The 16,202-nt window shown below is 45.0% G+C and overlaps 1 protein-coding gene across 15 annotated transcripts in view; it reads left to right on the forward strand.

The window, feature by feature from the left end:
- MAP1A (microtubule associated protein 1A) overlaps positions 1-16,202 on the forward strand; it is a 53,506-nt gene that overhangs the window by 32,462 nt on the left and 4,842 nt on the right. For 10 of the 15 annotated variants that reach the window (XM_086848584.1, XM_086848586.1, XM_086848585.1 and 7 more), the window contains 3 exons: positions 4,867-4,949; positions 5,329-5,469; positions 7,151-15,965. In XM_086848584.1, coding sequence (XP_086704710.1) covers positions 4,867-4,949; positions 5,329-5,469; positions 7,151-15,965 — 9,039 coding nt within the window. Of the gene's footprint in view, positions 1-977; positions 1,044-2,266; positions 2,361-4,866; positions 4,950-5,328; positions 5,470-7,150; positions 15,966-16,202 lie in introns of those variants that run through there. The other 5 variants (XM_086848590.1, XM_086848594.1, XM_086848595.1 and 2 more) reach the window with 2 other exon arrangements.

The raw sequence follows: 16,202 nt of genomic DNA on the forward strand, positions 1-16,202 counted from the left end.
GTACCCTCAGCTTTTCTAGTATGTGAGCTATACATACTCTTAAAAAAAAGAAAAATTCTGAGTTTTCCTCCTTTCCAACAAGTTCAGGAATTCAGCTGCACATCCTGAAATGCCACCTCAGTATTAGTAATGGAAATCCATCCTCTAGCCCAGATTAGCTGTTGTTCACCATCTCTGGGATATTTTGTGTAGTGCCACCATGGTCAGGAGGAGGCACCCATGGGTGGCTGCCCTGTAGGAAGGAGCTGTATGTGTCTTCTGTGGGCCTTTGGGGTGAGGGTGCTGATACTTCTGCACAATGGTAAGTAATGTGATCTGTGTGGAGAAGGCAAACGCCCTGTCTGTTTTCTGAAACCTTACTGTGGTTGTGAATGAGGTGTGTTTGTATATTAAATCTTTCCATGTTTTTAAATGTTTCTATGTGTTATGCAGCAAGCACATTGTGTGGGTGAAAGACAAGTAATGCTATGAGTCAAAACTATTTAAAAGACAGAAAACAAGTTAGCAAACAAATAACATCTTTGTGCAGCATCCAGAGGTAAAGTACAAGGCCTTCATGATTTCTTCTACAAATACAAAGTTGATCAGTACAGTAGCGATGAATAAACACAGAGGTGGCTAAATTTATAGATGATGCAGTTACTGAGATCTAGAAAAGTCTGTGAGGAACTTCAGCAACTAAATTGCACAGTCATGGTGTTCATTAAATTCATTGCCAAAAAAAAAGCAAAATCAAGCACACTAGAGAAGTTAAACCTTCTGGACTCCCTAAAAGAGCTTAATAGTTTCATGGCAGGGTGAAATTCAGATGTCACTGTGTATCCTAACTTAAGATCTTTATTTGGTGCAAAGCTAATCTTAGGTTATATTATGATGCATAAAGAAATAGGGTGGGAAATAATACAGAAAATACAATAATGACACCCTTTGAATCTTCTGTGTGCCTTCTTGTGTACTTCTGTTCTTGCTCATCCCAGTGGCCATAGGGATAGATGACAGCAGTTCCAAGGGACTAAAGAAAGTTTCCTCCAAAGGAACAAGTGGTAAGGACCAGAGGCTTTCTGCCTTGGTGGGGACATAATGGATGAGAATATTTCAGAGGTGCACATGCACAGGGATGATTGAAGAAATCAGAATGTGGCTGAACACATAAAGTGAGGGTTCATACAAAATGAGAAATGTAATGCTACTGTAGAGAGATTTATATTATGTAGCAGCTTCTGAGTATAGTTCAAGAAGGCTGCACAGGGTCAGGGATCTGTGTTCAGAATGCACCTGGAGGTGAGCTGTGTCCAGATATTTGTTCCAGGTAAATTGAAGACTGCGGTCTTCAGGAGTCTGAGAAGGATATTTCTTGAACTGGTCAATGGAATGGAGGGATTTTCTAATTTGCAATGCTATTTCCAGGCATGCATTTCATTGTGATAGAGCTCTAATAAGGACAAATACCTGGAAGTGACCTGAACAGCATGTTTCCAGTCACCATGTCTGCAATGTCAGTCACACTGCTACGTGTTTCTGGTACATATAGTTTTTGTTAGTGTGAGGAATGATGTGCCAGGCTGTGTGTTTAAACCCTCTGCCTGTGCAGCTGCTACTGCAGGCTGCATAGAGAAAGTGGCCAGCAAAGGACTTCTCAGCCTGATAAGCGCTTGGATTCACAAAGGCCTTGGGCATGTGTGTTCCCTTAGCCAGGCACGGGCTGCTACTGCACTGGGCTGGGAAGACCACTGCCCCAACTTGGGGTGAATAGGGTCTGGGGCATGGGCCATCTTCGGGCACTGTGTTGCTGCCTTACTCACAGTTTGCGGCCTGGAGTTCTGTTCTGTGCGGTTCTGTTCTGTTCTGCTTTGCCTCTGAATTTAGTTAAAAAACAGTTTGGGGTATTAGTGTGCACAGGTGTGTGCAGTGACTCCCATGTTTCTGGAAATGGCCTATCTGTAGAGCTCTGCTCCTCTGTCTTCCTGAGAATCAACTGCTGCAACTGAAGAGAGGGAACCTACCCCACAGCATGTCAGGAGCAAAGCTATGGAGGGGTGCAATGCTTCACAATGTCACAGAATTGGCAAACTGTAGGCTGGAAGGCACTTGGGATTGTCTAGTCCAATCACACTTGCTCAAGAAGTGTAAGCAAAAGTAGGCTTCCCAGGTATTTATCCAGCTGTGGTTTTAGTATGTCTGGGGATGGATGCTCCACAACCTCAGTGTACAACCTATTCCAGTTTTTGACCACCCACAATAAAAACAGTGTTTTTCTTGTGTTCAGATGAAATTGCCTGCATCTTAATTTGTTCCTCACATCGTGTCACTGAGCATTACTGAGAGTGCCTGACTTCCTCTTCTTCATTCCCTCCCATCAGGTATTTATTTATTCATATTGAAAATATCCCTCCCCCACACTCAGCCTCACCTTGTGTGAAGACAATTTAGTCCCTTAATCATCCTCACAGCCCTTCACAGGGCTCAGTCCTTCCCCATTCATCCCTCCCATCTGCCAGCAACTGCTGGCCCTGCAGCTTGAGCCTTCTCTTTCTTTCCCATGTGCAGGGGACATTCCCTGTGGGGTGAGGGGCTGCCAGCAGAATGCTAACAGCAAGGCTTTGTTCACAGCCTCAGTGGGACAGCTCAGCTGCCTCGGACCACGGGATGGCAGGGAGAAGCACTGTTTCCATGCCTGTTAGTGCCACAGATGGGCCCCTTGCTTCTGCAGCTGGCATTGTCACCAGCGCTGCCCGGCTGGCAGCCCACAGGCTGGCCTTGTCCCCGCAATGCCTGCGCACTTGGTGCCTGGAAAGGTGCCCACAGGTGGCCACAGTGATTGCACTGTGCCCAAGAGCCCTCCCTGGCACGTGGCACAAAGATGAGGCTGCTGGTGTTGGTGCTGTGCACCAGGCGGTGTTCCCCAAGTGCTGTGGGTAACCACTGCTAAAATGATGTCTGCGGTGTGCAGGTACCAAGGTGGCAGAGGCTGTGTCACTTTGTCTCAGTAGTAATGTTAAAAAATGGGGGCAGATCACTTCTGTTCTGGATGCCCCAAGCAGCAGGACTGGAGGTCCCGGTGTGGGGGAGCTGTGTGAATGCTGCACAATGGATCTGTGAGGAACCAGGGTGCTCCTTGTGAACACTTCTGGGACACCAGCAGTGCCTTCACAGTTATCATTGCCTCGAGGATGAGTGGGATTTTGTTTCTTCTGGCTGCACAGAATGCCCCAGAACAGCTCCTGGGCCCTCCTCACCTGTGCCTCCTCCCACCCTCCCATGCTGCTCCCCATGGCTCACTTGCAGCATCCCTTCTGTGCACAGGGCCTTGCTTCCTGGTGTCTCCAGCCATATGGCTATTCCACATCAAGTGCCAGAAATGCCACTGGACTCAGTGAATTTTACATAGTGATGGTTTGATTTTAGTCTAGAGGGATGATTTTTAGCCAAACGGAAAAGTTCAGAAAGCAGCTAGAGATGCCGAGTACAAATAGTTCTGCTGAGAGCTTAGCTCACTTTGGGCTGAAAGCAACCTTTTGGGCTTATCTGTCTGGTTAATTGCTAGTAAAACATTCCAGCAAAGTGAGTTTGGTTTAAACCTATGCTGAGTATTGACCTTCCATGCTTCCCATCCTTCCCATCCTTCCTTCTCATCCTTTCCATTCTTCCACCAGATAGATAGATAGATCTATTTTAGAAGGACTGAGATCTGCCTAGAAAGAGGCAATGGGAGGTCGTGGAGGGTGGAAAGAACAACATTGTCAGCAAGCAATAGTTGTCTGAAAGATGTGAAATAAAAATAGGTGTTCATTTTCAGTGAAGATCTATGGACCTCCAACTATATATGAGGGATTAAAACCTGTGAAAGTCTTAAACCCTATAAATTATACATTCCAACATTTAAGTTCTAAGTGCCTGGCTTGTTGAGTGGATGTAATGTCTAGAGGTAGGTACTAGCAAGGACTAATCAAGAAAGGTTCTGTGCTGCCTTGCAGCGACCAGGAAAGTGCTGCAGGAAGGTGCTGTATGTTGTCCTGCCTACCCAGAGCCATCTGATGTGGGCATACAACAGCAGCTCTGGTCCTGGCTCTCAGCGTGGCAGACACTCGATACTGTTCTGTCTGATAAATTAGTAGGGCCCTGGAATTATGGTAGCATTTTGCCAAATATCTGTACAATGCCCATGATAAGGTGAGCACACAAATTGCTTTTTTGTGCTCCCAGGATCTTCTTTGCTCTTTGGCTTCTCCTTTTTTTTTTCCTCTAAATATATAGAGAGAACAGAGTCCTCTCTTGGTTCCTATTTGTGCCTCTGGCAAGAGAATGAGAATTCTCGTTCTTCCCATAGCAGCAGCTTAGGAGTGCACATTTGGATTAAAGAAAAATGCTTCATTAAAGAAAAAAACTGTTATGAATGAGTGGAGACTTGTTACCAGTGCTGCACCATTCCAGTGAAAGCTGAGTTAGCACCCACGGACTGGCTCACAGAGCCCTGTGGTGGCTACGGTTTGGACAATGCCAGAGACACCTCTCTGTGGTAGCTGCGATGAGGCAAGGCACTACTGTCTGGAAGGGGATAATTTGTCTGTGCCAGTGTTTACAGACACAGCCATCTGGCACAGGCAGGCAGCTCAAAGTGCCTGGCTCTGTGTGGACGTCAGAGTATGTTGGAGCTGAGCGTCCTAATGCAGAAGGAAGATTTCTTTCCTTGTTGCTGAAAAGAGTTTGCTCTGTTTTATGAGACTTAGGTATCAAACTGGGTCTTGAATGCAAATTGAAACTTTGCAATCAAACCCATGCTGAAGGGGTTTTTGAGGCTAAAACATCAGTAGCTGGATGCTGTCTCATCAGCTTCTCTCATCCTGTCTAATCCCTTTTCTTTCTCAGGCCAAAGAACTCTCCATCACCAGAGTGACACCCTGGATACGGTGATCCTGGTAAATCCTAATGTGGACAGCATCGTGTCTGAGGTAAGGACCAAGTGTGCCATCAAGTTCTCTCCACATCAGTTCTCCTGCCCTTGCTTGACATAGAGGTCACGATCATCACACTTCGCACCTTCTGGAGAATGCAAACCTGCTGCCAGTCTGCTGCAAGGTGTGGTAAAAAGGCCAGGTGTTCTGGTCTCGCCAGTAACCAGGATATACACAATTACCCTGATGTGACATGGAGCTGTGTTGGGCAGACAGTAGCAGTGCCTTCTCTCTTCAATTAGCAACCTTCTTGTATGTAGAAAATGTAGGGTTTGGCTATTTGTGAATAAAGTGAGTTATTGCCTGCCCTTGGGGTTGGGTTTCTGGGTGCTGGGTAGGTAACTTCTAATGGCAGCCCTCTGTCTCTTGGTAACAGGTCCGCTCACTTGTGTGTGATTCATCAGCCCACAAACTACTGATCCTCTGTGGTCAGAGCTCAGACCACGAAGGAGACTTGGTCCTGCAGACAGGGACTTTCACTTACCAGAAGTTTGCTGAGATACTTTCGGACCCAGAGGTGAGTGTGAGCTCTAATACAGCACATTCTCTCCTGTTCAGAGTGCACAGTAGAGCAGTGCAGCCTGCACCCTCCTTCAGGTGGCAGATTTGCTTCCAATCAAACAGATTGGTTTGAAATCCAGAAAAAAAATGCATACTATAAATAATTCATGTTATTGTCTTGGGTATCTTGCTTTAACTCTCTAGCTTAAGTCTTCCAAGGAGCAGGCGTGGGTGATTCCTTTAAGTGTTCAGCTTGAAATAACTTTTCAGACTGGCTCTGCAGGGGGAAAACACTCAAAATTTCTTGAAGCAGGTCTTAACATAACTGTGGGCAGCTTCTAAAAACAGCCAAGAGAGGCCATCATCTTTTTAGAAAATGTGGGTATTTCTCTTCATGTCACCAGTCAGTCCACCAAGCAAGTTCACAAGGTTAAGAATGTTCATTAGATGATAAGGGATTGAATAAATGCTGATTAAGTAACTACATGATGATGACATAACTACAGATGCCGCTATTTAATTGCAGAATTGCTGCATCATTCAGTTTGGAAGGGCACATGAGAGGTCTGTAGCCCAAGATCTGTATATAGCAGAGTAAGCACTGAATTTAGGCAAATTTGGTCAGGGATTTGTCCAGTGAGGCCTGGAAAACATTATAGGGCATCTCTGAACCTCTGCTCCAATGCTGATAACCTCAGCTAGATATATAAGTTAGCTTTTCAGAGAGGTTTACATTGTTGGTGCTCCCTGCAATACAGATATGATACTCTGTTTTTTGAGATGCTCTGTTTCCATGGATCATGTTGTTTAGAGTGTCTCTGTCTGATTGAATATATAATACATTGCTGCAGGAATGATTGGATGATACTTCAACAGTTGATACTATTATTGTTGTGATTACATCAGCAAATATGCTTCACTTATTTAAATGGACAGAAACTAGTCACTTAAGGGCTGCTAAGCAAAATAATGTATTCTTTTTCAGTGTAAAGAAGTATGCAAATCTCATTTTGGATACTTAGGAAGTTGAGGCATTATACTTCTTTGGTTGATCTATGTTCAGCATAGCAGTAAGGAACCTTGGAAATTATATGGACCTTACTTCACTTACTAATCACATGGCATGTCCCCAGCCCTGTACATGTAGCAAAGATGGAGTCATGACTTTCAAAATAGGTGCCAGGAAAGCAAATTAATCTAAATAAAAAAGAAAGTCCTATGTCACTAGAACTACACAAAATACTTTGTGGTGGTTGACTAGCCTAAGTGAGTGAGGCTAAGTTCAGCCAATGATGCTTAGCACTGAAAAGGTTTTCTCAGGGTTAGAATGCACAAATCACAAAAAATCACCCCCAACCTACTACTTTTGAGCCCAAGCCAGGGACTGATATCCCAGATTTACCAAGAGGTAAGGAAAGAGGACACAGTGGTTCCTGTTTTTATTTTCTTTCCTGAGATCTTGTAACAATACACACTCAGCAGTCAGAAGCTGTAACAGCCCATCAACATTAACAAAAGAGGCTCTATGCATTGATTTTTCCATGGGCTTTCAAACTATTTCATCTACCCCCAATGTAAATTGGTAAAGTGCTCATGGTATCTTCAGTATTTCTGCATTAACTAGCTGGCTTTTTTAAAGTGCTGTACAGGTCTCAAAGCTCTATTTGACTTTTATTTGTCTGTGCTTATCTCATTAGGTCACGCAAATTCTCAGCAACTCTGATTCAGAAACCAAGGCCTCTCTTACTGTGTCGTGCCTGGGAGAAGGAGCCTGGAGCAACCTTGGGCATCCTGGATTTCAGGACATAATTAATCTGAAACTGAATCCTGATCCTGTTCTACCGGAAATGGATGGGGTGTCTGAATTTGCAGAATATGTCTCTGAGACAGTTGATGTGCCATCTCCATTTGATCTTCTGGAGCCACCCACCTCAGGGGGTTTTCTGAAGCTTTCTAAGCCATGCTGCTACATATTCCCTGGGGGAAGAGGTGATTCTGCTCTCTTTGCTGTCAATGGGTTTAACATCCTTGTGGATGGTGGCTCTGAGAGGAAATCCTGCTTCTGGAAGCTGGTAAGGCACCTGGATAGGATTGACTCAATCCTGCTCACCCACATTGGTGCAGACAACCTGCCTGGCATCAATGGGCTGCTGCAGAGGAAAGTTGCTGAGCAAGAGGAGGAACAATCCCAGGGCTCTACTAATTATAGTGACTGGATGAAAAACCTAATCTCTCCTGAGCTAGGGGTGGTTTTTTTTAATGTTCCTGAAAAGCTGAAGATGCCTGAAACCTCCATGAAAGTAAAGAGGAGCATTGAAGAAGCATGTATGACACTGCAGTATCTCAACAGACTGGGCATTAAATCAGAGCCTCTCTACAGGGTGGTGAGCAGCACCATCGAGCCCATCACGCTCTTCCACAAAATGGGAGTGGGTAAGCTGGACATGTATATACTGAACCCTGTCAAGGACAGTAAAGAAATGCAGTTTCTAATGCAGAAATGGGCTGGCAATAGTAAAGCAAAGACTGGCATCATTCTTGCAAGTGGGAAAGAAGGTGAAATTTCTGTTCCCTATCTCACATCTATCACAGCCCTAGTGGTATGGCTACCAGCCAGTCCAACAGAGAAAATTGTGAGGGTTTTGTTTCCTGGAAATGCTCCTCAAAATAAGATACTGGAAGGTCTTGAGAAACTCAAGCACCTGGATTTTCTGAGGTACCCAGTGGCTACCCAGAAAGATATCACTTCTGGAATACCTCCACCTGTGCTGAAGCAGACCAAAATGAAACACAGAACTGACAGTAAGGAGAGTCTTAAGTCTTCCCCCAAGCCATCTGTGACAAAGCAAGTCAAGAAGGAAGAAGCAGTTGAGGAGGGGATTAAGGAAGTAAAACCAGAAGTTGTAAAGGATGCTAAAATTGAGAAAAAGGTTAAAGAACACACAGAGAAAATTCCTGAGAAACCTGTTAAACATGAAAAGATAAAGACAGAAACAAGTGATGCTCTCAAAGCTGAGAAAAGAAAATTGGCTAAAGACAAGGTTGGAAAAAAGCATCTCAAAGAGAAAGTATCCAAATTAGAGGAGAAGAAAGACAAAGAAAAGAAAGAGATTAAGAAGGAGAAAAAGGACTTAAAAAAAGATGATGGAAAGAAAGATGAGAAAAAAGATTCAAAGAAAGATGATAAAAAGAAAGAAAACAAACCAGAGCTCAAAAAAATTTCTAAACCAGATTTGAAACCATTTACCCCAGAAGTAAGAAAAACATTGTACAAGGCAAAACTTCCAGGCAGACTCAAAACTGAGAAGATCAAAGTAAAACCTGAAAAAGAACCTGAAAAGGTTCCTGCTGACCTCAAGACATTACCAATGGAGACAGCACCTGTACAAGTGGATCTAGGAGAGACATCCATAGTGGAACAGAGGTTAGTCCTGTCTTCACCAGAAGATCTTACAAAGGACTTTGAGGAACTGAAGCATGAGGAGAGACGGTCTTTGCAGTTGACTCAAGAACTGTCTGATACGGAGCTTAGTGATAAGATTATGAGAGTATCTGAAGCAGAGTTAAAAGACTCTGTTGATATGACTGGTCAGAGTAACCTTGAAGTGGATTTGATTTTAAAAAGAAAGATGCCTGATCAGGGAGTAACTACTACTGATACAGAAAAAGAATCATCAGCAGAGGAAATGGCAGTCCATCAGTGGGAGCTGAGGGGAGGTCCTGCTGAAAAAATAGAGGATGAAAGAAAAACAATAGATGAAAACCATGACATAAGATACTGGGAGGGAAAAGCTGAGCAGGGCAAGGACATTCAGATGTTTTCTGACAAAGAACACCTGCCATCACATACAGACCTGTTGGCAAGGGGTGCTCGGCCACCAGTGTTCAGAGAGGAAGAAAAGGAGGAAGAGGAGAAAATCTCTTTGGACAGAAAACAGAGGGAAGCAGAAACGTGTGGAAAGTATATTGATGGGACAGAGGCACAGGAAGAGGATGAGAAGGAAAAGAGAGAAGATGTGATAGAAAAGGCAGAACTAGAAGAAAAGGAAGAACAGCATATGAAAGCAGAGGACAAAGTGGAGAAGAATAGAGAATTCTGTGGGCTGAATCAGGATGATAGGGAGGACAAACTGTTTACGACTACAGAGAAGGAAAGAGAATTTAGTTTCATGGATGAGAAAACCAAGTTACTTGGAAAGGACATAACAAAGGAAGAGTCATACCTGAGCAGCCTGCCAGTCCCACCAGGAGCTACAGCAGAACATGTTTCCTATATCCAAGATGAAACTATCCCTGGCTACTCAGAAACAGAGCAGACCATTTCTGATGAAGAAATACACGATGAACAGGAAGAGAGGATCCCACACTTGAAGTATGATGTCAATGCCTATAACATTTCTGTTCCTGACCATCCTGGCTCTTTTGAAGCAGTACATGGAATACAGGCCATGCCTCCTGCTGACCTTTCAGCCAAGGCCTATGCTGGCCAGGAGTCTGAAATCCTGGCATATCCTACAAACATTGTGGCAGCACCTCTAGCTGAGGAGGAACACATATCTTCTGCGACTTCCATTACTGAATGCGACAAGCTTTCATCTTTTGCAACATCAGTAGCAGAGGATCAATCTGTTGCATCCATAACAGCACCACAAACAGAAGAGACTGGGAAAAGCTCTTTACTTTTGGACACAGGAAACAGTATGCCCTCCTCTCGGACTGAAGCAACCCAAGGTCTTGATTATGTTCCCTCTGCTGGCACAATTTCTCCCACATCATCCTTAGAGGAAGACAAATGCTTTAAATCTCCACCCCCTGAAGATTTCCATGCATTAGCAGAAGGAGAGAGGAAACTGGAAACTCAAAAAAAGGACCTCCATGAGGAGGTAGAGGATGAAGAAGATGAAGAAGACGGGACTCCAAATATTGAGATTCCTGAGAAACTCAGAGGGCATTACAATGCCCCCGTGTTTGCTCCTCAAGGATGCCCTGATAATGTGATAATCAGTGTTCCCACACAGGTGATGCCTTTATCCACTGAAGAAGCACCATTTTCCCAGGCTGACTCTGCAGAGGCTGAAGAACGATGCATGAGTCCCGATGACAGCACAGTCAAAATGGCCTCTCCCACTCCATCTGGCCCCACCAGTGCAGGGCACACACCCTTCCACCAGTCTCCAGTGGAGGAAAAGCTGGAAACAGTAGATTCAGATCTATTTGAAAAACAAACAGATGCTTCTGCCAAGAAACTGGAAGGCCAAAGTTCTGTTGTGGTGAAGGCAGCCAAGGGTGAACCTCTCAGAGAAGAGGAGGCATCTGTGGCGAAATCCAGACACGAAAGAGAAGTGCCTGGACCTGTGCAGCACGAATTGATTTTGAGCAGTGATGTTCCAGTGTCCCCTGAGGGGGAGGTACAGAAGGAACCAGTGAAGAGGGAGGAGCTGCCCTGGCTCTCTTACCACAAGCAGGACACAGTGGTGATCGGAGAGGACAAGGAGCGTCCCAGCACAAAACCAGAAACAGATCAAGGAACTAAAACCAAGACAGAAAGTTTAATTGGATTTCCAGAACACTTGTCCTTTGAGCCATTTGTAACCACAGGAACTTCTCTAGGAAATGTGAATCTTCCACAGTTCACAAGCCAAAGCAAATCTAAAAATGACAAATCTTTGCAATTTTCACCAGATGGCATCAAATCACCTTCTTTTACAGAGGAGAGGATTGGTACAGAAAAATCCTCAAATATTTCTAGGAGAGTTATTACTGAAGAAGGAAAACTGCCGTATTTCACAGGAGACACCACAGAAAAGAAATCTTCTCATGTTTCCATTGAAGATATTTCCCCAGAAGAGACCAAATCCATTTCTCTTACTGAGAGTTCCAGCAGGAAAACCTCTTCAGATGTTTTTATTAAAGGAATTTCTCCAGAAGACATCAAAGCACTTAGTTTCACAGAAGAGATATCTGCAGAAGAAAAAATTATGTCCAACTGCACCGACAAATTCTCTTCAGAAGGTGTGAAATCCATGGGTTTCACAGACCAGAGCCCAGCTACATATGAAAAATCACTGGATATTTCTGCCAAAGAACTGAAAGAAGCATCAAAATATTTTCCTTGCCCAGAAAGTATTTCAGTTAAAGACACGTCACCCAGAGATTCTTCAACTGAAGAAATGTCTCCAGATGACAGCAGTTTATTTTCTGCATCAGAAAAGGGCCTGTTGAGGGGAAGAAATGCAGGCTTGGACTCTCAGGAAGTATCCCCAGATGCAAAGGGCTTACATTTTACAGAATCTAGCCCAAGTGAAGATAAAACATCTTCACACATTTCTACTGAAGGTGTAAAATCTTGCAGGTTCAAGGAAGCTCAAGAAAAAAAATCTCCAGAAATGGAAAAGCTTTGCATGAAAGATTTAAGTTATGAGAAGAAAGTGTGGTTTCCAGAAGAGGTAGAAGAGGTCCCTCTTCTGGGAAGACGGCAGAGATATGACAAGGAGAGGGAGAGTACGTTCTTGGATGAGGTACCAGAATTTGACACAAAATCCCTTCCTAAAATGGGAAAGGAAGGGAACCTGTCTCCTGCAGCGCCTGGCAGCCAGACCTGGAGAGGACAAGAAAGGGAAACATGGGGTTCTGCCTTTGGGTATCTTCAGGAAGGGAGAGACAGTGGGAGAGGAGGGCAATTACCCAGTGAGGAGGATGAGGCGCTTCACCATGCTGAAGACAAGCCCATGCTACTGCAAGCAGAAACTGAATGTTTAAAGATGGAGTCATTTGATTACAAAGAAGACACACAGAAGAGTGCCAAACCTACATCAGAAACAAAGAAAGTGGATGTGATTCCTGCTGACATCACTGTCCCAGAAAGAACACAAAGAGAAGGTTCTCCTCTATCTCCTCACTATGTCCCTGGTGAGGAAAATCAGGCCAAAGCTTTAACTGGAAACAAAAAAAGGCAAGAATTGTTGTTGACCTCTAAACAAGGTAGTTCCTGCTTAGATGATGAGGAAAAAGCTGTCCTAGATATCTATGCAAAGTCACTAGACCAAGTTCTGACAACATCTCCCCTGTCTGCAGTAGGAAAGGTGATTGAGGTACCACCAGGAGCAGAGAGGCCCTGCAAGTTAGAGCAGTGCAAGCCACCTTTGTGGGAGGATGTCCCATCAAAGACAGCTGAGAAGAAATCAGACATCAGTGATTTGTACCAGGAAACAGATTGCAAATACAAGTCAGATAGCAGGCAAGAGGATGACTGCAAATCCACTGAGGGTCTGTATGTCTCTAAAGGAAGAAAAGAGCAGGCAGCAGCAGCATCTACCCTGTTGCAATCTATGAGAGCAGCAGAATATATTGCAGAGTCCACAGAAGGGAGTGCTGAGCTGTCAGGACAGTGTACACAATCCCCTCCAGGACAAGGCCCATGCCAAAAAAGCAGTGATGCTGTGGGCGGTGCTGGGGGTATGGGTGCTACCATCCAAGAGGTATATCCTCCAGAGACCTATTCCAGGAGTTCCCCTGAGCCTTATTCCTATGAGGAAGGGGTCTACACACAGAGAGACAATGACAGTTCCACAAGACAAGAGCCGGAAGAAAGAGAACCGACTCCCTATCCTGATGAAAGAAGTTTCAAATATGCTGACATCTATGAGAAGATAATTGTGTCTGGAGTGGGACCTTCCCCCTTCACAGCTATGGGTGCACACAGCCCAGGTCACACTGACAAGGTGCCAGTGACAGCACTGAACTCTCAAAAAGGTCAAAATTTTCATGTGTCTGCAAAGGAAGAAGAGTCCTGCCTTTATACCTCTGCTGAGAAGGAATTGTCATCTCCAGCATCCCCTAAGGATAAAGCAGATTCAGTCTTTGACTATAGAGACATCCATGAAAGATATCTGCCCTTGTCTGAAACAGAGAGGCCTAGGACATCAGGAGGACAGGAAAAACTGAATGTGTCTTCTGCTCTGCCAGGAGAACTGGACTCTGCACTGCACCCATTGTCTGCAAACACAGCATTTGCCTCTCCCACCGTCACAACTGACACCTCTTATCAAGGAAAATCATCCACCTATATTGATGCTGGTTGTCCAGATGAGAACATAATTTTGTCTAGCCAGGAGCAGGTATCTTTGTCCCTGAAATCTGAAATCCCAAATCCCGAAGATACATACTATGAGAAAGCAGGTCGAGGGGAAGAAAGTGCAAGTGACTCAGAACTAGAAAAAGGTGCTAAGGAGAAGTCTGAAAAGGAGTCTAAACTGCACAGCCCTGCTGAAAAGGAGTCTAAACTGCACAGCCCTGCTGAAGCTGCAGGCACTGTCTATGCACACATCTCGGCCATCAGCAAGTTCCCTGTCTCAGACCCCTTCCTGCAGACCAAATGTCAGGAGCCCCTTTCTCCCAGCTCCACTGCCTCTTCTCCGTCTGGTCCAGGCTGGCAAGAGGAATATGAAAGTAGGACAACTTTATCAGCTGCTGCTGTGGAGACATATGTTGCTGGTTACAGAGACATGCCAGACATGGATAGAGATAAGCAAACTTCAGAAATGTGCCGTGATTCCTCACAAAAGAAAGAGATTGCTGAAAAATCCATAAAGGAATCCCATTTCTGGGTTGAAGATTATCCAAGTGCAGCAGTGGCCTCTGAGTGCCAAGAGCAAGCCATATACCTGAAATCTGCTTCCTGCAAACAGACAGAGATTTATGAACAGAGCCCGAGGGTAGAGAGCAGAGAGATGGAGAGCTCTTCTGGATTTGAAAGTTCCTTGCTAGGAAAGAGCGAAACAGCCAGCACAATCAGACATAAGCAAACCTCAGCAAGCTGTTTAGGGGATATTTCTCTTTCTTTAGAGTCTCCTTGTGCTTTGCTCTCAGACCAGGGAAACAAAGACGAGTACTTGGAGGTTTCTGAGAAAATCGGCAGCCTCGACTCATCTTTTCCTAAATTCTCACCACTGAGTCCATACGAAGAAGGCAAGGTGTTCTCCAAAGGTGTGGAGAAAGAGTCTGTGACCCAGCAGCTGAAAGATGACTCTTCCAGCCTGTCAGAAGAACCTTCATCTGAAGCCACCACTCCTGTGATAATGACTACAGCAGAAAGTTTCTATTCCCATATGCTTTCCACTCACACAGGTGCAGGAGTGGAAGTGGCTACTAGGAGTGCTTGGGATGTGCCTCCACGGGTTCCAGATAATGCTATGAAAATACATACAGCTGAAACCAAAGACTTTGTCTTTGCTGAAGAACATGGGTCTCTATTTCCCTGTGGAATGGGTGACCACACCTTGCCATGCAGAGAAGAGTGCCAGGGCTCAGAGCCCACACCATTCTCTACAGAGCAAGAGCAGCAGCACTGTGGTAGCAGCCCAGAGCAGAAGGCACCATTTGCAGAACACCCGTTGCCACTCGCATCTCTCCCTGATGTGCTGACACCATTTTCTCATCATCAGCACAAAGATGAAACCACAGCCAATGGTCCAACAGAGGTGAGCACCAGTCTGTCAGCTTTCCAAAGTACATACCATGCAGCAGAGGCAAAAGATGAAAAAACATGTCCTGATTCTGACAGCAGTTTTTCTCCATGCACAGGCAACAAGGAGACAGAGAGGCAAAGCCGTCCTTCCTCTCTGATGTCCCCTGAAAACAGTTTCCAGACATTTTTCCCAGATGTGCAGAGGGATGAAAAAACAGAAGACTGTGGAGATGCTTCCCATGACATGGAGACCCATTTAGGAGGCAGTTCTGATTGTGGTCAGAAATTTTCCTCATGTGAATACAAGCAGAGAAAAGGAGAACTCTCTCCCTCATTTATCAACCCAAGCCCCCATGAGCTCTCTGAAGACAGTGACCTCTCACAGGAAGAGGGTCACCCTTCAGTGCAAGGGAGACCACCCCACACTGGGAGCAGTCCCATGCAAAGCGCTACAGTGGAGGAAACCCCTCCAACATCTGTGAGTGATTCTGGAACCTCCCAGTCAGACTCCGATGTCCCACCTGAGACTGAAGAATGTCCATCCATCACAGCAGATGCTAACATGGACTCAGATGAAGATGCTGATTTCCTCCCAGTGGACAAAGCTGTGGGGAATGCTCATCATGCCAGTTCTAGGTCCAGCCATGATCCTCAGCCTTTTCCAATGGTAGATCCCCATCCCCACCCTCCACACCCTGATGTCTGCATGGTAGACCCTGATATGTTGTTAAATGAGCAAAGCATGAGCAGAACTGATAAAATTTCCAAGAAAGACATAAAAGAAAAGAACAAAGGTGTGAGGAAGCCTTTGAGCAAACCCAAATCTTCCTCACCTGCCCGGAAATTAGATGTGAAAGGGAAACGATCACCCACTCCTGTGAAACAGTCATCTGACAAATCTCCAAAATCTGTCACTGCCAAAAAAGAAAGAGATGGAGGAGAAAAGCCCAAACCACGTAGTTCGCTGATGCCAGAGGATGAGTTATCCCGGAGTAGTCACAGCAACCCTGGCAAGAGCCTTGTTAATGGCATCAAAACAAATCCCGGTAAGAAATCCTTCCTGAAAAATGCATTGTCTCTATAGGTCAAACACAGAGAAAAGCACTGGGTTAAACACAGCAGAACAGGAGCAGGTCTTCCCAGTCAGGCATGAAAAGTTATAAACAGTGATAAGGCTGAAATGTACAAAATGGTTGATATGAAAGAGCAATAGAATCCTAGGAGAAGCAGCAATGCACAGAGATGGCAGGAAGCCAGGATGGACCTTCTAGAAAGACTACTGT

Source organism: Cyanistes caeruleus, chromosome 13 (assembly GCF_971803275.1).
Source record: "Cyanistes caeruleus chromosome 13, bCyaCae1.hap1.1, whole genome shotgun sequence".
Classification (NCBI taxonomy): domain Eukaryota; kingdom Metazoa; phylum Chordata; class Aves; order Passeriformes; family Paridae; genus Cyanistes; species Cyanistes caeruleus.